Source organism: Neolamprologus brichardi, chromosome 8, assembly GCF_056152115.1.
Source record: "Neolamprologus brichardi isolate AB-2024 chromosome 8, ASM5615211v1, whole genome shotgun sequence".
NCBI classification, from domain to species: domain Eukaryota; kingdom Metazoa; phylum Chordata; class Actinopteri; order Cichliformes; family Cichlidae; genus Neolamprologus; species Neolamprologus brichardi.
The window spans coordinates 15734247-15756821 of record NC_142111.1 but is presented as its reverse complement, the minus strand read 5'-3'; the positions used below and the strand labels follow the sequence as shown (position 1 = coordinate 15756821).

Sequence of the window (22575 nt, the reverse complement as noted above, 5' to 3'; positions counted from 1 at the left end):
CTATGTCAGATCTGTCAGTGGGAATCTGTGCAGCATTCGGCAGCTAGCTTAAATGTTGTCTAATTGGTATTGATACAAGCGTCTGTGTGTGACAAGAGCTTTAAAACCTACACCTTGAAAATTGAGAGATTTGTTATGGGTTGATAACATTTCATTTAATGTTTTGTGCAAATTTATATAGCAGTCAAAAAAGTAAAGACATTTAAAACTAAATTAAAATATACATTTTCTCTGACATCACAGAACAAGCCATGTAATATGTAGTGTTGCTAAAACAGCAAAGTATTTATTTTTTATGTATATGCACATTTACAGCTGTTAGTTATTATTAAAATGTCAACTTTGCTGCTTCCTGGAGGCTTAAGGGTGAAAAAATGGCTGAAACAAGCTTCTCTAACCTTGCTTCCCCCACTGTGACCAAATGTGTAGTCCTATGCATTTCAGATGTCCTCCTTCATCAGTCTGCACAACAATCATTCAGGTTTATATCATTAGAAATGTTTATAGTGCCCATTGTATTTATTTCACTAAATATAATTGCTCTTCAGATTGACAAAAATTCCTAAATACACAAAACCTCAAAGATGAATAATTTAATAACATGGACAGAGAAAACAGTTACAGTTACATGGTATCATTAACTAATTTCCCCTTGTGTTTCTTTGTTCTTTAAAGAAAAAAAGGAAACAAAATAAAAATAATTAATAGAAAGTGGACAAATCCTGCAAAGTGTCAGCTGAAGTGCCCCAAATTTTTTGAATTTGCTGAGAAAGACTAATGCAAGATTGCAGTTGGTGTATCGGTAAACCATGCCAGTCAATTTAAAAAAAATAAAATAAAATTTGGGATGAAAAGAGGCCATCAGTTAAGATCACACCTAACACAAGTGTTCGATAATAATCCCAAACAGGAATTTTAGACTAAAAATTCCAGAAGCCGTCTGTTAGGGATGTTTGTGGAGTCTTTACATCTTTAAAGTAAGCATCACTGAAATAAAACTAGAGTTTAAAAACCTGTGGATACTCAATCAGGCACTGAGTCTTGGTCAAAGAAGTGAGGGAGCTTCTTGGGTTTTCCTGTGACCACCCACACTCCTTTCTAAGGCAGCGTATTCCTTACGAGGACCATTTGTCCACATGTCTCTGGCCTGGCACATGCTTACAAAGTCACAGCTGATGTGACGTAGAGACCCCAAATATGATTCTAATGTCCTTCATGCTTCTGCTGAATTCTCTTCTGAAGAAGATTCCAAGCTTTCAGCACCTTTTAAATGAGAAGAGGAGTAAAAATTAATGCAAAATCTATTTTTCTCATAAAGCAGTCACGTGGACTTCATGCTGAAAGGATAAGGTGTGTTTAACCTGCTTCCGAGTGACCTCTGGCTCCCACAGTGTGCTGAGTACCACATTAGCATGCTCTACTTGTTTGCTGTTGGGCCACTGGCTCTGCAGCCTGCGAAGTGCATCTTCTGTGGTCACCCCATCCCGCTCGGTTATCCTCAACACCGCCTGAGAAAAGACGGGAATTAAGAGAAGGGGGGGAGACGTGTTAGGTGGAGTTTTCAAATTATACTTTGGCGCCCCCCAGTGGATATATTAAAGAAAACAGTATATCAGTTTTGTTTTTTGTTTTTTAAAAACAGGCCTTACACAATAAAAAATATTTACATTCAATTAAAAATTTGGCTTTAGGACTTGTAGGAGTTATAGAAACAAAAAAACCGGATGTGACGAACTGCAAAGAAAACTTTGCAGAGGACAATTTCATTACCTCCTCCTCTGGGATGATGGTGACCCAGACCTCGTGGACCAAGTTTTGCCATTTGGCTTCCAGAAGAACTGCTGCATCCACCACACACACCTGCTTATCTGCAAAGAGCAAAGAATCACATTAACTTTAGAAACTACAACACAACAGGAAGGAGAAATATGCTTCCCCGATTTAAATGTTCACTACGCTCAGCTATTTCAGCCATTTACCGAGTTTCAAAAATAGGTTTTTACTCACTCACAAGTTCATTTGTTTAAGAATTTACAAAGCTTAAATATTTGAACAAGTACACAATCTTTCCACAAATCCTTACAGTGCAGATGTAACTTGTCAGGATTTACTGATTACTAAAAAGTCCAATTGTCACTCAGTTGAATTAATCACAACCCCTGTTAAAAATTAACAGCCGAAAAAACAGCATCATATTTGCAAGGCCAATTATATGATTACTGACATATTCTGTATATATCTGATGAACTACCAAAAAAAGTAAAATGCCCCCTAAATGCATTTATATTTAAGAAATGAATGCATGGCAACAATGTTTAGTTGCCAGTTATTACATTTAATTTCATACTATACCTTCGTCTCTGGCTTGGTTGATTCTCTTTTGCACTATAAGTGCAATTTCAGGCCACACAATGTCTGTTAGGGTTTTTAATCGCTCCTGTTGGGGAAAAAACAAACGAAAAAAAAAAAATCTCTGGTAAGTTTCTGAGAGAAACCTGACATTTTACCTGCAATTCTGCAAAGTGCTGAAATATTATCCAATAAATAAATATTATCCATACTACCTGATTTCCAAAGACTTTTCTTCCTAAAGCACGCCTGTTGATGGTTTTATCTTCATTTAGAAGATCTAAAAGTGGAAAAGACACTTATTATTGCACAGTTTTACACAACATACAGTTTAACACTGACAGGAAAACATCTTGTTGAATGTCAGTATACTAAATTCTTGTGTTGTGCAGAGTCCATATTGACATGACAGCACTCTGGTCATTCTCCTCTGAACGCAAAACAAGTTCAATAACTTGCTGCCAGTTGTGTGACTCACTACATACCAGTGTTAACAAAAAACTGAACAGGATTCAAAACGCTCATCAATCAAAAAGTGATCGTGAGAGAGCTCATCAGTGGTCACCAACGCAAGCTAAAAATAAATAAATAAATAAATAAAAAATCAGGAGTCAGCTTTCATCAAAATCAAATCAGTGACATCATGACTCTGACCTTTGCTGACTACAGTGTGTGCATTATAGCAATCAGTAAAATGAAAGCAAAAACACAAAGTCTTATTGTCTTTTTTTTTCCAATCAAGAACAGATCAACTGTGTGAAGTATCACAAACACTACAGTCTGACCCTTCCACTAAGATACCCTCAAGTGAAGGTGTGATATGGTATATATGGTGGTGATATGTAGGTGTTCCTGTAATGATAAGGTTTACCAGCAGGGGGCGCTGTATTTAAGAAAGCTCATGAATGCTTCCAGGGGAGCACATAAAAGAAGACTGGTCTGTGGTGTGAGAGGTTTTGAATGGTGTCAATAAAATGTTTGGAGCAGTAGCTCGCAAGGCATAAGTGGATGCTGTGTTCTTTTTAACAAGCGCTACGAAGACAACACACCTACCTGAACCAAATTCTTCGAGCACTCTGTGGTAGGCCGCTGCATCAGGTTGGTACACCTCATGGCCTAGTTTGTCGCAGTCAATCCAAACTGCACCAAGGGCCTCTAGCTGCTTAGCGATAGCGCTCTTTCCACTGCCGCTGCCCCCTGTCAGACCAATCACATATGGAAGAGGAGGAAGGTGGGTGTTGTCCTGGGATAGAGGACACAGGAAATGAAGGGTTTAGAATGTGCAAATAAAATGAGATAAAATCAGCTCCTAAAACAAGTTATACTCTCACCACTGAAAAAAATAATCTATAATACCAGAGATGAATAAGGAAAACCAAATGCACTCATTTGTGAGATTGATGATACAATTTCATAAACATAATATGAACATAATATGTTTCACTGCTCATTTCTAAATGTCAATAAAATACAATAAATAATAAATAAATAACAATAAATAAATGTGTGAACGTGTCACCTTCAGTATAAAACATTAATGATACCCACAAAATACTTTAAAAGATGCTTTGTGTAATATCCATAGATTTTCCCACCCATATCACACAATCCCTGCTACAACAGTTAAAAGGTCGACCCTGTCACACTGTTCTTCACCAGCCAGTTGGGTTTAATTCTGCTTCTTTGAGTGATTAAAAAGACGCTTCAGAGCACATTCTCAGAACTTTTACTAGTCGTGACTGAAAGCTTAACTTCTTTCAAAAGGAACTTCATGTAATAGGAATGAGCTCAACCAACACTGGTGGGCGTTGTCCAGTTATAACGCCTTTTGTTCACCAAGTCAATAAAAGATTACGAGATGTTCTTTTATAGGCTTGCACTTCTGTGCACTGCAAAAAAACAAACAAAAACAAAACCTGAATCAAAGGTAGCATGCCTGTGATACACCTTTGATGGGAGCAGAACCCCATTAATGCCCTAGTTTGGAAAAAAAGAAAATAAATATGGTGATAAGAGACAGTTTTATTACAACTGCAGCTAACTGGTCCTTCAATTATACTGAAGTTTTCTCAGTGTGTTTGGACTTGCTGTTTTTGCACCTAAATTCTAAAAAATACACACTTCTAACAAACCTACTTTGGGTGGTGTAAGCAGCGTCCCCAGGAGACGAGCACGCAGACTGGAGGAGCTGATCTTCTCCTCCTCTATCTCTGTGTGGTGGGCATCCTTGAGCAACTGGATCTCGTGAAGGACAAGAGCTGGAAGACCCTGATTTAGAAAGTGGAAAGAACAAAATATGAAATATCACATCCTGCAGTAGAAATGAGACAAAATCAGAAAATGGAAGCAAGTAAAAATCCTTAATATGTACTGTCCAACTTTGAGGTGAATTTACAAGAGTTGAGTAGTAAGCCTGTTAAGTGCGTTACATGACATAGCCTCTATAATACAGTATAATACTCTATTGATGGCACTCATTGGACCGACCCATACTCTGAATAATGAAAGTTCAAAGAACTCAGTGAAGATCTATGAAGGAGATTTGTGGATGCAAGCTTGGAAGGTCTCTTGTTGCCCTTTCATCACATCAAAACTGGTCTTGGAATAGATAAAGCAGGCTAACATTAACCCTCTGAAATGTCATTGCCAAAGCCCAGACTTTAACCCTATTGTAAATTATTTTTTGACTACGCTTAGAAGCAGAGCCTGTGTCAGGAAACCAACCAATTTAAATGAACTGTATCGAATCTGCCAAGAGGACCAGTCAAATATCCAGCCTGAAGCTTGCTGATTGCTACCAAAAACATCTGGCTGAGATGGAACTTTTGACCAGAACTATTAATAAATATGTCTGAATAATTTAGCAGTATCAAAAGGGCCTTTGTGGGCATTTTTTTTTAATAGAAGGAATGGAGAGCTATCTGCTACTCGGAAAGTAGAAGAAAAAACAAATGCTACACACGCACACACACCTGTTTACAAAAAAATCTTCAAGTTTCAACACAAGACAGTATTTACTGGCAATTTCCTGACTTACATTCTCAATGCGTTTCTTGTTCACAGCCTCCCCACCCTTTCTAGTCTCCTCGCTGACCACAATGCACTCCAGCAGGGGGTCAACTATAGACACTCCAAAGGGGTCATCAAGAGGCACAACCTCCACCTGCAGTGAGGGCTTGATGTCTTGGAGGAACTCCTGTAGTCTCTGGACCCGAACAGAGTAAGGCTCGATCAGCTCCTTTAGCACTTTTTCTGAAACCAAGAGGAAAACAATGTCAGGTGGATTTTAACATATGACTGAAATATGAGATGTCAGTCTCAGAAACACAACTACTCACTTTTAAGCATTGCATGGTCACACAAGCCAATCAGGAACCTTCTATTGGCCAGCAGGCAAGAGATACTAAGTAGAGTCTTGTGGGCCCCATGGAGTCGATCAAATGTCCCTCCTACCACCACGTCATTGTAAGTCTGCAGCGGCTCTGCTTTTTCTTGCTGTGCTTCTGGCACATCCTCCTCCTGCAATTTCATTAGCTCTGGGTGAAGCAGCACTGAAGGCAGCCCGGGTCTACAGGCATAGCAGTGGCCGGTGTAACTCTGCAAGCACTGAGTGACCTGATGGGTCTGACCGGGGTCCTGGGGAGCAAAGTCTGTTAGCACCACCTCCGGTGAATTAGACAGAGCCTGTGGTGTGGGAAAGGGGCCGTTTGGGGTCGTGGCTCCGCTGCATGCGACTGACTGAGTGCGAACATTAGTCAGCAAAACGCAAACATCCAAGTGCCCGCACACATCAGCTGCATTACTGTACAGGCGGGTAATGAGATTAGACAGGTCCACTGCTGGTGGAATGAAAACTGGCCGAGGCTGGCTCCCACTTCCCAGATTCAACCCAGGATGGAGGTGGACATAGAGCGTGCGCTCGACTCGCTGAGCAGCTGAGCTGAGCACCGGAGCAATGCGTAAGGGAAGGGTGTGGAGAGGAGACGTCAGGACAAGGATGCCTGTGCTGAACATGGACATGTTACCTGCGGATGTCACAGAGATTCAGTCCTTGGGAAGTCACTGGATTGGGGTTGGCTAAACACTGAAAGGGATGGAAAGAGAAAGACAGTTTAAAAAAATAATAATAATCTGTGTCTGAGACTGTAAAGTAAAAATAGAAATAAAATAGAATACCTCACTTAAAATAAATATGCAAAGTCCAAATAGCTCAGTTAGGGAGTTAGCTTATACAAAAGCAGCAGCACAGTTAACCTTTTATCCATTGAAAGCTTAACTGGACAGCACAGTTTCTGTCATATTTCAGGCTGCTTATGGAACAAAATGACTGGGTTTGCATCAGAAGTTGGTAAGGGTAGTTTCTGCCTATGCAGCTACCTTTAGAAAAACTCGGAAACCATTCTAATAGAAATCAAACCACGTTTTTATTGATATATACTGAGAAGCCTAAACTCGTCATTAAGGGTACAGAGGAGGTTGTCAAATGCCATCTTTATTGGGGAAAGAGTTCAATTGAAAACAGAAAAAAGTAAAAACAAAGTTAAAAGAACTCAATGAATGTAAGTTTAAATGTAACAATAAACCAATCGACAAGGCCTGTAACACTGTGGGTGTGGAGCTTGATTCTTTGACAGAGGTCTCAGAAAGGAAGCTACTGTCCAAGTTGTGATCAGTACTGGACAATCCTTCACACCCTCTCCATCTAATGCTGTCACCACAGAAGCATGTTTTGCAAAAGACACCACAGAACATATCTACCTGTGACCATCAAACTTTACAACTCCCCCTTATGACACCTGGACAGTTTTCACTTGTATTATCTTGTTTAAAGTGTACATTTTGTTTTTAATAGTTCATAAATTTTATGTGATTATTTACAACAAAACAATACTCTGATAATTAAGTAAAAATGTACCAGGCAAGGCTTCCTTTATATGGCCTTGTGTCAGATGTTAGAGACACTATTTGTGTCCCATTTGTTGTTGCTGTAAGCATGTTGGATGGCTTGGGATTACTGATATATGCTATGGCTAAAAATTGGGGAGCAGTCAGACAGCGTTTCAACTGCAGATAACATTATCAACACCCGTGCTATGTCCTCGGTTGTGTTTACCTGATGCAATGAGTTGCAATAATGGAATGATTTACAAGCTCAGACAAGAGTTACTTAAAAACCCTCACTTCAGTTGAGGCTGCTTCTCAGCAGTTACTCTGTAACAGTTTAAACCTGAGACATTGTGTCTGTGCAACAAATCCCATTTGGGTCAAAAGCCAAAGCTGCTGGTGATCATTGCACCCACAAGCGACATGACTAGACAGACAATGAACCACCTCCAGAAAGTGACCGATCACACAAGGCACTAATACACAGTTTCTAACACTCGTTTCTGGTTATAATCCTTCCACACAGGTACATTACACTTCCTACGCCAACTGCTGACTTTAAGATCTTCATCAGTTGGATCTGAAATCTTGTTGTCTGCTTTTTTCCTGTGGCCCAATTGTGGCCTCAAACCTTCCTATTGCCTCAGTGATTGGGGTTTGCAGATGGGGGAACCTTTGAGTTGAATACGCATATGTGGTGTGGCAAGCTTCTTTAAGAGCTCAGTGAGAAAGACTGATGATTGATAATTCCGTTCTTGAATTCAGGGTACTGAGCTGTGAAAAAGGTGTAGCCATTCAGGATGGTAATGTCAATTTGCACCACACTTGCAGGTGTAGGTGCCAACCATCAAGTCCATGGGGTCTATACTTCCGTTGGCTTGTTGTAGAATGTGATCAATTATATGTTTCCCCCTCCCCTTTCTGGTATTTTAATCCAACACTTTGTTACAATACATTGTGCTGAGGAGTACAACAGTCGCCCTTTTCTTTCTGACATAGCCGACTATGGTAAGGCTGCCATTGAATCCAACCTCTGTGTTGTAAACTTCCCAGGATGAGGAAGGATGGAAAGATGTCTACTGGAGACACTATTGTGGGAACTACAATGGGACAAGGTAGACACTGTGCAAGAGGCACACTGGAGAAAAAGTCATCTGTAGTGAAGTTGTGTCTTGTGTTTCTGAGTCTACTCCACAACCCATGGACGTTTTCCCTCAGCTTTTTCTGCACTTCTTTCACCATGTAAATTATTCCAAATATTATATTGCAGATGTCGGCATCACAAATGCAAAGGATTTTCAGGCCATACTTGATGGGCTTGTTTGGCATTTACTATGGAAATTTTGTCTCCCCCTGAATGCCACAAGTTGACCATCTAGGGTGGCACAATCACTGGTGATGAACACTGTCTGAATGATGAATGAATACCATCTGTTAATTCTTGCTGTGAAAAATAATCTTCCTAAGTGGTGATACTCTAGTGGCCCACGAAAATATATATTCCTGACAGTAACAGTTGATAAGAATCAAAAGATTCCATTAAAATTCCATTGGAAATGAATGCAGAACATTTTTGAATCACTTATGGAAGTTTGGTGTAGTAATACAACAATGACAATTTTGTAAAAATGTTTAAAAGGCCATTTAAATATGTAAATGGCATGACATTAAAAACATGTTTTTGAGGAATAGCTGGAACATGGAATGCAAACAACTTGTCGTTAATTAGATATTGCAAGAAAACATCCTGACCGGGTCATTTGTGACCGACTAATGCATCTAAGGCTTAAAGTTGTTCTATGTTAAGCCAATGTGGCTGCAGCGAGCTGGCCACAGCAACTGTCTGAGCTTGTTTTCTATCTGTATATAGTTGGACTTGTGATTAACAGAAGTTAATCACAAGTCCAATCTGTGTTCGAAGCTAGCTAGCTAGATGCAACACTATAGCAGCACTGGCTGCAAAAAGTGGCAGAAAAGCAGGATAAATATAAAATACCTACGCTTTTACCATATTAGTAATGGCAACCCATACTCCGCACGATCCTAAGATATCGCAATAGCAACTATGTTGTTCCAGACGTTTGGTACGGCCTGTACATGCAGCCAGAGCCAAAAAAAACCCAAACCCAACTGACAGTCTGGCTGACTGTCTTAACAGCAGCTTACCTGTAGGTAGCAGATCTAAAGCGCTGTGAAGAACGTCAGAGTCGAGCCGTACTGATGTGGAGCTGCACGCATATTTACTGGAGAGCTCGTTTATCTGTCACTTTTAAACGAAAAGCTGCCTTTTCCCGTTCAGCCCTGTGCAAACTGCTAAGAACCCACTAGTGGAAGTCACTCGCACGTGAACGGGGTTTTGTAATCACGTGATAGCTCCTGGCCACTTGATTGGATGAAGAGCTACAGAGCCGTTGAAAAGAAGCCGCGGGCAAGTGACCAAGGCAACGATTTTTTTCAGCCGTGAACTCTAAAAAATTAAAGGTATTTCACTGCTTTAGGTATTTATTTTAAATTTATTATAAAACATTTTTTATTTTTATTTTAAATTGTAATATTTATTTATTTAAATAATTAGTAAAACTTTTTTTAAATAAAAAAATGCTTTTTAAATGTTTTAATATTTATTACATTTTCAATTGATTTCCTCGTTTTAGTTTTTTTTATTGGTTGGTTTTGTTTTTGTTCTGTTTTTGTTATCTCAAGTGTCACGTTTGGTCTTTTTATATTATTATTATAAAACCCTAAAATCAGGGTCAATATATAAGAATCTTAAAGTAAGTATAATAATACAAAGGCAACAGTATGTGAAGGTGTCCTGTCTCACATGCTCAAATACAAAGGGAGGGTTTGAATGCCAAATGTGACAAAAGTGAAAAAGACTTTATTTTATCTTAGTCTTGTAACTAGATTATATTATTGTTTGGGTTTCATTTTTTCCCCCAGAAATTTAGTTTGAATTTGTCTTTTGTTTAAACCTAATTTTACTTTTTAGTTTAGCTTTAGTTTGCTATAAACAGTAGTAACATATTCTGTGGATGTAATATATTGTGTTAAACAGTGTGGAAAGTAACTTAATCTCAGAGGGAAATAATGTCAAGCTTCTTACCCTATACCCTATATACTATATATATATAATGTTCTTCCTCTACCCCCCCCCCCCATTTTTGCACATGTCGAGGAGGTGTCAGGCTACATTTCACTGTGTGTTATACTTGTATAACTATGCATGTGACAAATAAAGAACCTTGAACCTTAGCCAGCGGATATAGGAATTTAACTGTTCAACAGTCCTGGGTCTTCTTTGTCATATTTTTAGTCTCATGATATTCCAGATGTTTCTACTGGTCAAAGGTTTGGACTGCAGACAGGCCAGCAGCATGCCCTCTTCTACTATGAAGTCATGCAGCTTTTATTTATGTAATATGTGGTTGTTACATAATAGTAAATACTACCAACTTTAATGTAATATTTATATGAAATGCTAAACAAAGAACATAAAAGTTAGATAAAGCACAACAGATACAGAAACAAGAATACAAATAATTAGGCTGAAATTTGCTTGTTAATGAAGTGTGCCAACGCACCCATGTTCCACCTCTTAATAGACCAATTTGTCATTCTTTAGTTTAACTTATGACAAAACCAGTATTTTTAATTATTTTCATTGCTTAGTTTCCTTTGGTCACCTTAAAGAAAAAATGAGGCAGAAGCTGTCAATAAATTTAATATTATAATGAAAAATTAAACATTCAACTTATTCAATTATAAACTGCAGAACTAACTTTCCGGGAGGAGGCCCCGGGGCAGACCCAGGACACGCTGGAGAGATTATATCTCTCGGCTGGCCTGGGAACGCCTTGGTGTTCCCCCGGATGAGCTGGAGGAGGTGGCTGGGGAGAGGGAGGTCTGGGCCTCTTTGCTTAGGCTGCTGCCCCCGCGACCCGGCCCCGGATAAAGCGGATGAAGATGGATGGATGGATGGAGAACTAACTTTGATGTAAATTGTTTCTGTATTTGAAGGTACTATTAAAGAAATTATACAAATGTTTGACTGAAGTGGCGGGTTTAATTATCTACAATTTATCAAATGTCTTAAAAAAATTAACAAACAAGAGAATCTATTACAAAGAATGAGACAAACACTCTTGGGGGAGATCTTTCTTTATTTTTCAAATTATATTTTGAGGCCAACAATTTACTTTCACAAAAATAATTAATAAAAAGAAAAAAAGAAAATGAAATGTCTCTATAAGGTAGAAAGAGTTCCATGCCCTCAAGTTTGGTGGGCAGAGGCTTTGCATAAGTAGCAAAAAAGAAATACCAACACAAATGAAAAATAACAGGTTCAAGTAAAAAGTTTAGTCATAACAAAGTTACACCATAGTCTGGTGGCAACTCTTGGACATTAAGACGGTTGTTGAGTTTAATTTTTGGTCAGAGGAATCAAACTGAGCCTATGGGACCAGTTCCTCTAATGACTTCTCCACAAATAAAAAGTGCTCAGTACGACTCAAAAAACTACTTAGAAATATAAGTTGGCACTGAAATGTGCAAGAAATCGAAAATTTTAAATTCTTGATGGTAAACCTGCAGGATCGGGCATGACATCTTCAGTGGATGCTTATAAACATTGAGAGTTTAACACATCAAGCCCGTTGACATGTATTAATTGACTTTTTTATCACTGGTGGTATCACTTGCTGCTGTGTCATAATGGCACTTCTCCACACATCGTCTTGGAAACCATCCTCTTATACGCTCTCCAGCTTAATGCCAAACAAAAAAATAGAAAGTTACACATTTGTTACATTGACTTTACACGACACTTTGCTACAGTGGTTTTGAAAATTCAACGGGACAATAATTCCTTACCTCTCAGTTGCTCCTCACTCAAAACTTTATCTCCATACATCCACCATCTAAAGGAAAAAATTACAGTTTAAAAAAAATGACTCATCAAATACCTATAAAGCTTATTAGCCTGTGGGGCCAGGTTCACCCCTTAAAGGCTGCGCTAAGGTATGTGGTGTACCATGAATCAGCAGCTGGAGGTGAGGCATTTACAGGTCAAACACTGTTGTTGTTTGACTTCTGTGTTAATCCCAGTTTTTCCATAATGCACTCGGAAAACCAAGGTGGCAAGTAGAAAGAAATTAGTAACTGGCTATCTGGCTGACTGCTAGGATCTGCTTGGGACGAGTGACTGTAAATGATGTGGTCTACTTATGACCAAGCTGTGGAATCTGTCACTCAGACCCAAGTGGACCCCTAGACTCATGAAAGTGGAAACTATGACATACTAATTAGACTGCTGGTTGACCACACTCAAAATCAAACACCAAACAGAAAACAGTAGTTCTGTGCAGACAAACTTACTTGGTACCACGAGTAGCCAGAATGGTATCCCCCTTGCAGAGAGGGATCCTGGGTTCCTCGGTGCAGGGGGTTCTAAAAAAAGTTTGTAAACCCTTGCTGAGAGGGCAGCAAGCTCCATTATAATTCTCTACTGCCTGGTACTGGACCTGCTGGTCAAGGCAAATATGATACATGGTTATTCTACTGCTCTGAACATCAGTTAAAAGTTACTTATGTATGTGTAGAAAGTCTTTAATCTTAGTGCATTGACAAATTTCACAGTACTGATTATAAGATCTACACTAAGGTATCTGTTAATTTTATTCTCTATGGTGTATTGGATTGTTACAAGCTAAGATGTAGCTCAATTTCCTGACATGATATGATTATAAATATGATCCTCAGTGTTTATTTAGTATCAGTCCCGTGTACTTCAGCATGAAAATACACTCTTCTTGACCTGTATGTTTTGCTTGTTGCACACACTGCATAAGCCAAATTCATGCAATGCATAAATAAACCTCTGACAGCACTTAACAGTTATGTGCATTGAAAACTACAGTCTTATCACATTTTGATTTTGTGGAAAAGTATTTATTCTTTAACTTGGTTACTTACACTTCTCACTCGTTTATCAGCTTTCTGTTTCAGTTGCTCAATCTGTGTAAGGAGAAATAACAGGTACAAATTTTATTTATAAACTGAACTTTTATAAGAAATGTCTAATTAGTCATCACTGAATCTATGGAGTTAAACAAACAAAAACATGTTTTTTTCTCATTTTAAGACAGAACAGTAACAAACAAAACACAATCAGTAATGTCTACATTACTCAACTCAACTTACAGTTAAGGTGTGCTGGTGACACTTGGGATGGACTGGCCATACAATGCCATCACCTCTGGGTGTCCCCGACCACGTGAAGACTTGTTTAAAATTCAGCCAGCGGCTGCCGAGGTCGTACGGAAAGATAAACTCCTCCCCTGTTTGGTAGTGCTGTATTCTGTCTTTGGCCTATTAAAAGAAAGACAAGCAAACCACACATTTTCTAGTACTGTCAGAGGGTCCTATAACATGTGTGTCTCGGTCATTTTTAAATATGAAGTACTGCAATGATCAAATGCAAAACAAAACAAACTACTTTTAAATACCTCAGTATTGCGTGAATATAAAAATCACATCCCAGATTACCGTTTGTGAATCAAGAGAAAAAGACACTGATATCTCAAAATGTTATCAGGAATCAAAGTCACGGGAAATCAAGCAGAGACATTCTGACCTTTTCCTCTATCCACGACTCGATTGAAGTCTTATTTCGAAGGATGACTTTCATCTGAAAAGGACAGACATTCATTATCAGAGTCAGCAATCTCTCGGCCTATATTTCCTTAAATAAACTGCTTTGTTATTGGAGTATTGATTGGAGCTGGATATATACTACACATGCCCAAGCTTTAAACTTATAAAATTGGTTTCACTCTTTCTTGCTTAAGAAATTTCAGTTACCATTTATTTATTACAGCTATGCAGTTTATCTTTTTTATGCTATGCACTGTCTTTCTTTGTCCCTTTATGTTATGTTAACCATCTTTGTTACATTATTTGCAAATAAATAGGTAGGAGTATGGATCCATGCATTTGCAGAATTCTAACACAGTTTTACTTTGATATGCCTACATACGCCACAATATGCTCTCTGGTCAGATCTTCACCAGATGTTTTCCACACTGCTCTTGTCTTGAAGTGAAAACATGGCTTGCAAGATCTAATGTGGCTTTGTAGGATTATGAGTAAAATAATCAGACAAATGTCTCTCTCTTTTTTTTTTTTAACCAAAAGCTTGTTAAGTTTGCAAAACTTAGGAAAAACTCACCTGTATAACGAAAAGCATACCAACGGCAATAGTGGTGCCAAGTGCCAAACCTAAGGCAAAGAGTGTAGCAGCAAAGGCAGGCACACTGAAGGGCATGAGGGGCTGAAATTGACGCACAGCACTCATGTCAATCCTTACAGTACTCCAGCCGAATGATATCTGCAGTGAAGAAAGAAGAAACAGCTTTATTAGCCTGGTGGGGGTTCGGCCTAGAACTGTGATAACAGAACATTAAAAGCATGGTGGGGCCAGCTCAGGTGACAGCTCACCCTCTCATACAGCTGTGTGTACATAGTCATAATGAAGATAATGGCAGCGTGTGAGCAACCCAGTGGAGCCAGGAGCAGGAAGCTGGTGAAGTAGGCGTGATTCAAGTGGCCACAGCAGTTGTTGATCCAGGGGCAGTGGTGGTCCATTTTCATCACGCACCTGAAGGAATGGAGATGAGGAGGAGTAACAGGACATAAGAGTAATAATCTGCAGTCAAAGCTCATTTTTCAATCGTCATACAACTGCAAAAACAGACATTTCACATCAATAGACAATCACTAATGATGTGCTCTAAGGTATGGAGCACTCTAATGGAGTGATACTTGCATGAGAGGAAATAACATGCACTTAAGGGATGTTTTCTTCTGCAATAGTAGTTTGGTGTGCTGCCAATAGCTCAGTAATTTTGCAGCTGTAATGCCCCGTTCCTGAATCAATTTCTTTGGTCACAAGTCAGTGTTTTTCCATCACAAAGAATTTTTTTTCCACTCCCCAAAACCTTTTTAGTCAGCAACCAAAGGAGAAGCTCTCCTCTCATTCACTGCCACACTATTTTGTGCAGGTGAACCATTTTGACTGTGTTTAAACATCAAGTTTTGTTAATAAATGTAAATACCTGTTACACTTTCGACAGTGGTGGGACCTGGGAGCCTTGTAGCCTTGACACCCTCTGCAGTACTGTAGGTACTGGGTATCCTGCTGATTTTCCTGTTTCAGCATAGACACATGTGTCAGATAATATATAGATTTATAACATTTAAATAAGTTCATGCTTGCTAATGTTTGTGTGCTAAAAAATTATATGAACTTATCCTTACTGGTTTCCAGCCAAGAGGAATGTATCCAGGTCCAACAAACATAGCATTAAAGTAGTTGTAAAGTATGAGGACAGTCCAGTTGATGAGCATGATGAAGTTAATGCTCCCCCCTGTAGTGTCTAGAGGCCAGTACCAGATAATGGAGTCTAGAATTGCCATTGTGGAGCATATAGCAATGACAGACAAGGCTATGATTGGACCCCAGTGGCACAATCTCCGAACCTCATGGAGGTTCTTAAAGGTCACAAAGGTTGACAGGAAGTTCATTTTTTCAGAGCTAGTTTAGTTCTAGTATTTTGGCTGCTGGACTCCAGAAATTTCAAACGTCGATGTGTTAGTGTTTTGCTCTGCTATCTCCCAAAGTCACGGGTAGAGGTGATACACATATTTTTTCTCGTCCTCTGAGTATCCAGGAACAGGCCCAGCCTTGAGCTACTGACGCGTTCTGTGTCCCACGATTTCTTGTCCTGGCACAGAGCAGCATCCTCTCTTGTCAATCCCTGAAGCACACGGTCTTTGTGATGGACTCAAGTTTCCCCATCTGAAAGAGAGGGCGAAAGCAGTTTTAAATCATAAGCAGTGAAATTAATTAGCGACAGAGCCAGGAGTCACATCAAGTTTGTCATGTTTTTTCAGTAGTTACATGTGTCACCTGTCCTAATATTTCTGTTATGGTAACAAACACCAGCTGATAACTAGGGACCTTTTTATTTGGGATCTATACATACTCAGATGACCTTTCTGAAATAATTAAAGAATTTTCAAAAGCTTATTAAGTATGGTTTAATTGGGATTGTTTTGCAAAAGTATTGTGAAAAAGTATTTGACTGATTTCTTAGGTTTTTTTTGCATCTTTATCACACGTGCATTTTCATTGTCTATTATTTTATTTTGTTTTAAAAATAAAAAAATGGCATCTTTAAAACTAACTCTGGCTAGAAATAGTTGCCTACCTTGTTAAATCATGAATCAACTCTGATTAACTATTTTTTTTAACTGAGTTCATTTTCACCAACCTGACTACTGCCAGACCTGTTGAATCAAGAAATCATTTCAATAGAGACTATCTGACAAAAATTAACGTAGTCTAAAAGACGTCAAAAATATCAACATATCATGGCACAATAAAAAGAAACAAGTGAGAAACAAAGTCATAGCCATCTATCAGTCTGGAAAGGGTTACAGAGCTCATCTAAGGCTTTGGGACTCCAGTGAACCATTCTCCACAAATGGAGAAAACTTAAGAGCAGTGGTGAACCTCCTAGTCTCTGGCCTACCAAAACACTCCAACATCAGTGTTCATTATTCAACAATAAGACAGGGATCAGGGAAAAAATCCATGGGAGCGTTCCTAGTCGAAACTGCTCAAAAAGAACACAAAACCTCATCTCATATTTGTTAAAAACCATCTTGAAGATCCAAAAGACTTATGGGAAAATTTTCTGGGGACTGAAGAGACATAAGTCTAATTTTTTGGAAGGTTTTGTCCGGTTACAGGTGGCATAAAACTAGCACAGCATTTCATAAAAAGAACATTATAGAAACAGCTAAACATGGTAGTGGTCCTGCTGCTTCAGGACCAGAATGACTTACTGATGGAACCATGAATTTTGCTATCTGAAAGAAAATCCTGAAGTAGAATGTCCAACCTTCAGTTTGAGTCCTGAAGCTCAAGCCCACCTAGGTTATGCAGCAGGACAATGAAATGAGAAACACCTGCAAGTCTACCGCTGAATGGTTAAAAATAAACCAAAATAACATTTTTGGAGTTGCCAAGTCAAATTCTGGACTTTAATCCGATTGAGATGCTTTGGCATGATCTTAAACATGCTCAAAAAACCTTCAATTTGGCTGAATCAAAACAATTATGCAAAAAAAGAGTGGACGGAAATAGCTCCACATCAACGTGAAAGACGGATTGACAGTTATAACAAATGCTTGACTACAGTTCTTGCTGCCAAGGTTGACACAACCACTTATTAGTTTTAGAGGGCAATTGCCTTTTTATACAGGGCTACGTAGGTTTGGATACCCCTCCCCCCCATTAATAAATGAAATTATCCTTTAAAAACTGCATTTTTCATTTACTCGTGTTATCTTTGTCTAATGTTAAAATTTGTTTGATTATCTGAAACATGTAAATGTGACAAATGTGCAAAATACTTTTTCACAACACAATTTATGTCATACTGCTAATGAAAAAGATGTTATTCGTGCTTTAAAAAAACAGAAACAACTCCTCGGTAGTTGCAATAAAAATACTGAACAATCATGACTAACATTTTTAGCTAATGACTTAAAAGCAAGTACAGAAACGGCAATAAAACATACCACACTAATGTAGACAGTGCTGGATTTGTATTAATATTAAATGACCATACTAAAAGCAGAACCACAGCATTTGCTTCATTGACTAATTAGCTTGTGTTACCAAGCTAGCTAATTCTCGCCAGAAAAAAAAAAGATTAATAATTACGATTTATATGCAAGTCTTCTATCCATCACTGCACAGTAATGGACAGAAAACTATGCGTTAGACAACTCCGCTTTAAAAAAAAAATCAACAGACAGGTGATAAGTTTATGCCTTTAGCTCTAAAATTGTGTTTCCGTTAGCACCGTGGGTTCAGCAGTTATCGTTAGATAGCTAGCCTAGTCACCAGCATATACACTAATAACGTAGCATGCTGAACACTTACCACGAGGGGCAAATAGAAAACAAAAATAACCTAAATGACAAATGCTTTGTTTTTAATAAATAGAAACAAAAGGCTGTCACTTTAAATCACCAACCTGGTCACTTCCTTATTTTTTTCATAAAATTTTCCTGTGTACAGTGAGGAACCTTCCTCATGGTGTCTCAGAAACTAATACCCTCCACCACTTGTAGACACCTTTTAATCCAAGTTGTAGTCTATCACCGAAACGGCACAGAACTACAAGAGTTATTCATGTATTCAAATTCGGGCTGAAGTTAACAGCATTTTCTGTCCATCTTTCGAACCTTTTTCAGTGTCGAAAACGTGAAAACAAAGTCAAGTTCCTTACCGAGCACATTATACTGTGACTCAAGGAAGAAGCTCCATTCGAGGCTTGTTGTTATTCTGAGCTAACTGTCAACCAGAAAGCTAGTTACCTGTTGTTAACTCGACTACCAGAATGTCTTCAGACTTTGAAGCATACGAGCAGGACTTTGGAACAATTACCGCAGAAATAACTAATAAAATTGGCCGAATTCCCAAACTAAGTGGAGGTAAGAGAGTTTCATTTATAAGCTGTTAAAGCTCATCTGGCTTGCTAGCTCCAGTCTCAGCTGACAAGGCAGCTAACGGTAGCGATAATGTGATTTAATTCAAATATTGGTCAAACTAGTGGTGAAACACAGCTATACAAAAAGAGTTTTTGTTATATAAAAAGAATGTGTCATGTATATGTGGCCGTCTTCTTATCTTGGTATGTCTTTGATAGGTTTAGCCGGTGTGAAAATAGTGTTAAAGAACATCCTAACTCTGTTTATTGTGTTCAGAAGAGGATAGAAGCTTCAAATCACTTTAATGAGTAGGTTAATATTAATTGAAACTATTCAACTGAAGTAATCTTTTAGTGTTATCGTAGTGATTTAGTGTATGACATTCTTGCCAATACTTACCATAAAGAAAAACCTCTGGATGTTTTTGTGGACAATCATCGTTGGAAACGTTAAGTTTTGGAATGGCACTGATATCACAGCAGCTTTCAGTGACACTTTTGGGGAGTGTTGTTTTTAGTTTGAAAGCATACGTTTCTTAATATGTTAGCAAGGACCTAGTAACTAATATGATGGACTAATGACTTTATCCTGGTATTGACTTAAATATTTAAAAGCGTGTCTTTGGTTGACTATTTATTTAGCTCTTTACATTCCATTCACTTTTATTTATATAGCGTTAAATCATAACAGCAGTCACTGAAGGTACTTGGATTAGAGCAATGTAACCTTCAGTGGACGGCCTCTCCAGCAAAAGGTTAGCAGTTTCAGAAATTTTCTCATTGATCTTCAGAACACAGTCCTGGATGCAGCTGTAGATGATGTACTCTGGTTCATCCGTGCATGCTGTCCTGCACAAAGGACAGTGTATCAGCGGCGAGGCCCATAGTAGAAGTTACAGAGGGGTTTGAGGTGGGATTACATCAAGCAGGTCTCAGTTCCTTCTTGTTTGCAGTGATAATGGACAGGTTGATAGATGAGGTCAGGGAGGAGTCTCTGTGGACTTTCATGTTCGCAGATGACATTTTGATCTGCAGTTACAGTAGGGAGCAGGTTTAAGAGGTCCTGGAGGTAAGTTGAGGTATGCACTAAAAAGAAGAGGAGTGAAAGTCAATAGACAAGACAGAATATATGTGTGTGAATAAGAGGGAGACAGATGTAACAGTTAAGATGGATGAGTTTAAATAAAAGCAACGCACAGTGCACAAGAAAAGTTAAGAAAGGAGTACAGGAGAGGCGGAATAGTGTCAGAGTTTATTTGTGGCAGACGGACAACAGCAAGAGTAAAAGGAAACGTTTTTCTAGGCGGTATTGAGACCTGCTATGATGTATGATTTGGAGACAGATCATTAATAAAACCACACAAGACAGAAAGTTGTTAAGGTGTTTTTGGGAAGTGGCCAGAATGGATTAGATTAGAACTGAGTATATCAGAGTTTCAGCTCGGATTGAGCAGTTTGCATACAAAGGTGGAGAGAAAAGGCTGAGATGGTTTGGAACTGTGGAGAGCAGGGATAGTGAATGTATTGGACAAAAGGAGGAAAAGAGGAAGACCACAGAAAAGATTCATGCATGTAGTGAAGGAACACCTGATAGGATGAGGTGGAAGCAGATGGTCTGCTGTGACAACCCTTAAAGCGAGCAGCTGTAAGAAGAAGACATTGCTGGTTTCATCAGTTTGTTAAAGTGATAGCATTCTGTCATTCTATCAGACTTAATTCAGACATAACCAAAGCCACATGTAACACTTTTTGAATGATATATTTAGAATAGATTGTTATTAAATTGTAGCTCTTCAAGTGTGACTTTGTGGATTCTTTAAAATGAAAACACAGGTATTAGCTGGTAGCTTCTGGTCTAGTCTTAGTTTTTTTGCCTCTTCATTTGTATTACCCGCAACTCCTTCATTTTAGAAACACTCATTGATAGATTCTGATGCTGTAGGAGTACAAATCTGACTCTGTCTTCATAAACTTTATCACAAAATTTTATTTATTGTGATATAATTAGAACTGAAAGCTCAACATACATGAAACATATTTAGGAATTTTTGGTGTGGTCCATGTGTGCTTCCAGCAATTAATGCTGTGTTCACACCACTGATAAGAAGCTACAAACTGACGCCTGACACTTGTTGATGTTGTTGACACAGTGAAACAGACAGCAGAGGAGAGAAACAAAACTCTATTGGACTCTTTTGAACTGAGCTAAAATAAAAAGTGTGCACAAATATTGATAGTATCAATAGCAATTCTGGTATTGATACTCAGATCGATACTTTTTAAAAAAAAATTATCCCCTTAAGTTCAGTATGTAGCCCTCTGAATTGTATTAAATTAATTAACTTAATTTAATAATTTTCTGGAAATGAAAAAATATACCTCAAACATACACTATGAAAAATGTCAAACAACAGAAGTTGACATGACCTTTAGAGACAGGCACATTTACATTCTAGGTCTCAAAAAAACTCAGTTTGAAAAGCTGTAAGGTGTATTTTGTTTTGTTAACCAGTTATTAATGAAAGTAAAAATCAGAGTGTGTGAATAGTCACTATTTGCAAATTGACAATGAGCCATCTTTTAAGTCGTGAGTGACTGCTCTCCCCAGCATAAGCTGCCTATGTAGGTTTAAAGTATCAGTACTGGCAATTTTGGCCCTGTATTTACTTGGTATCAGATCAATACCAAAATCTGCAATATCGCACCGCACTACTTGACTACATTTTCAGATAGTAATATGTTGTTAATGTTAGATAAACCTCCTTTCTCATCACCAGTTCTCATACTTGGTTCTGTAGGTTTCAAACATATGAAATCCTGACTGTCTGAGCCTGTGTTTTTGATACTGTAATTTATATTCTGCAGGATCTAGGCACGAATGGATGGCTTTGACTTTTTTCTTTGAAGGGAGTCTTTAAAATGTATTTATGTTTACATTTCTGTACTGTGAAGCCCTGCACTAAAAGAGGGTTTAGAGGTGGGTTAAAACCTACAGATGTTGTTAACCACCTGGCTCTGGGTCTTCCCATCTTGTTTTTCCTACATGTAGATTTACCAGATTGCTGCATTAGTGTTTTGGTGGCAGGCGGGCAGCTTGTGGATTTGGCTAAGCCTGGAAGGGAAACATGAGTTTGGATGACATGGAAAAGGCCAGAGCTAGTTGGCCAGTTGTGATTTAACTTTAAAATGTAATACTTTTACTTGGCACCTAACATACCCATAAATGAATGTAGACATATCAATGGGTAATACTTTCTAAAATGACTTAATACAAAGAATAGATAATAGAATACATAATAGAAAGTTGAGCTTCAGTTGCTCCCTTATTTCACAAGGGATCACGACAGTAAATAGCTCCACTATTGACATTGCAGATTTTTTTAAAACCCCAGATTCCCTTCCTGATGGAACCCCACAGGGATTTCTGTCTCCTCCTGGGATCGAACCGTATTGTTTGCTTGTTAGGCAGATGTATAAACAGCTACACTGTCATCTGACACCACTCAATACCAATCACAGTTATAAGCTGAGACAAAATAGTCATTGAGTTTTTATTTTTTTCTCAGTGCAAGAGCCTTTCTGCACAGCACCTTCTTCTATTTTTACGGTCACTTTTCAAAATTAAATGGTATTTTGCAGTGTGCAATACACTGGGTGTTTTTAGTTTACAGCTACACTAAGCCAAAATGGTGGGAAATATATATCTAAAGGTGGATATGACAATTAATTTAAGGCTGAACTACTACATATTAAAATTTTGGTGTCCACACCTAACTGA

General features: G+C 38.4%; 3 protein-coding genes across 9 annotated transcripts in view; 1 reads left to right on the top strand and 2 right to left on the bottom strand.

Moving 5' to 3' along the window:
- Positions 1 to 254: 254 nt before the first annotated feature.
- Positions 255 to 9620, bottom strand: coasy (CoA synthase). The gene is made up of 10 exons (XM_006791148.3): positions 9400 to 9620; positions 5688 to 6433; positions 5387 to 5601; positions 4486 to 4617; positions 3403 to 3592; positions 2565 to 2629; positions 2353 to 2437; positions 1771 to 1868; positions 1362 to 1508; positions 255 to 1263 (listed from the first exon to the last, which is right to left on the bottom strand). The coding sequence occupies exons 2-10, from the start codon at positions 6367 to 6369 to the stop codon at positions 1204 to 1206; spliced, it is 1674 nt and encodes a 557-aa protein (XP_006791211.2). The 5' UTR covers positions 6370 to 6433; positions 9400 to 9620; the 3' UTR covers positions 255 to 1203.
- A 1758-nt stretch (positions 9621 to 11378) lies between these two features.
- zdhhc6 (zDHHC palmitoyltransferase 6) lies at positions 11379 to 19217 on the bottom strand. 5 transcript variants are annotated; one of them, XM_006791153.3, is made up of 11 exons: positions 19198 to 19217; positions 15550 to 16090; positions 15348 to 15439; positions 14731 to 14890; positions 14462 to 14620; positions 13868 to 13921; positions 13435 to 13602; positions 13207 to 13248; positions 12610 to 12758; positions 12106 to 12152; positions 11379 to 11999 (listed from the first exon to the last, which is right to left on the bottom strand). In XM_006791153.3, exons 2-11 carry the CDS (start codon positions 15814 to 15816, stop codon positions 11899 to 11901), a joined length of 1239 nt encoding a protein of 412 aa, XP_006791216.2. In that variant the 5' UTR covers positions 15817 to 16090; positions 19198 to 19217; the 3' UTR covers positions 11379 to 11898. The 5 variants fall into 5 exon arrangements, with proteins under 5 accessions (XP_006791216.2, XP_035763729.2, XP_035763728.2 ...); XM_035907836.2 differs by lacking the exon at positions 19198 to 19217 and adding an exon at positions 18342 to 18580 and having other exon boundaries at positions 12610 to 12755; XM_035907835.2 differs by lacking the exon at positions 19198 to 19217 and adding an exon at positions 18342 to 18579.
- The window catches only part of vti1a (vesicle transport through interaction with t-SNAREs 1A), a 110793-nt gene continuing 106841 nt past the window's right edge, over positions 18624 to 22575 (top strand). For all 3 annotated transcript variants that reach the window (XM_006791150.3, XM_006791149.3, XM_006791151.3), the window contains exon 1: positions 18624 to 18801. In XM_006791150.3, the coding sequence (XP_006791213.1) occupies positions 18708 to 18801 (94 nt within the window). In that variant the 5' untranslated portion in view covers positions 18624 to 18707. The remainder of the gene's footprint in view (positions 18802 to 22575) is intronic.

What these genes read in the sequence shown, in the direction of transcription:
- coasy (XM_006791148.3), bottom strand. Translation starts at nt 6,369, where the DNA reads ATGTCCATGTTCAGCACAGGCATCCTTGTCCTGACGTCTCCTCTCCAC. An exon ending in ACAAGAAACGCATTGAGAAT is followed by an intron (nt 4,618 to 5,386) that starts GTAAGTCAGGAA and finishes TTTCTAAATCAG; the next exon opens with GGTCTTCCAGCTCTTGTCCT. An exon ending in GAAAAGTCTTTGGAAATCAG is followed by an intron (nt 2,438 to 2,564) that starts GTAGTATGGATA and finishes TTTCCCCAACAG; the next exon opens with GAGCGATTAAAAACCCTAAC.
- zdhhc6 (XM_006791153.3), bottom strand. Translation starts at nt 15,816, where the DNA reads ATGAACTTCCTGTCAACCTTTGTGACCTTTAAGAACCTCCATGAGGTT. An exon ending in TTCCTCTTGGCTGGAAACCA is followed by an intron (nt 15,440 to 15,549) that starts GTAAGGATAAGT and finishes ATGCTGAAACAG; the next exon opens with GAAAATCAGCAGGATACCCA. An exon ending in GTCACCAGCACACCTTAACT is followed by an intron (nt 13,249 to 13,434) that starts GTAAGTTGAGTT and finishes CTCCTTACACAG; the next exon opens with ATTGAGCAACTGAAACAGAA.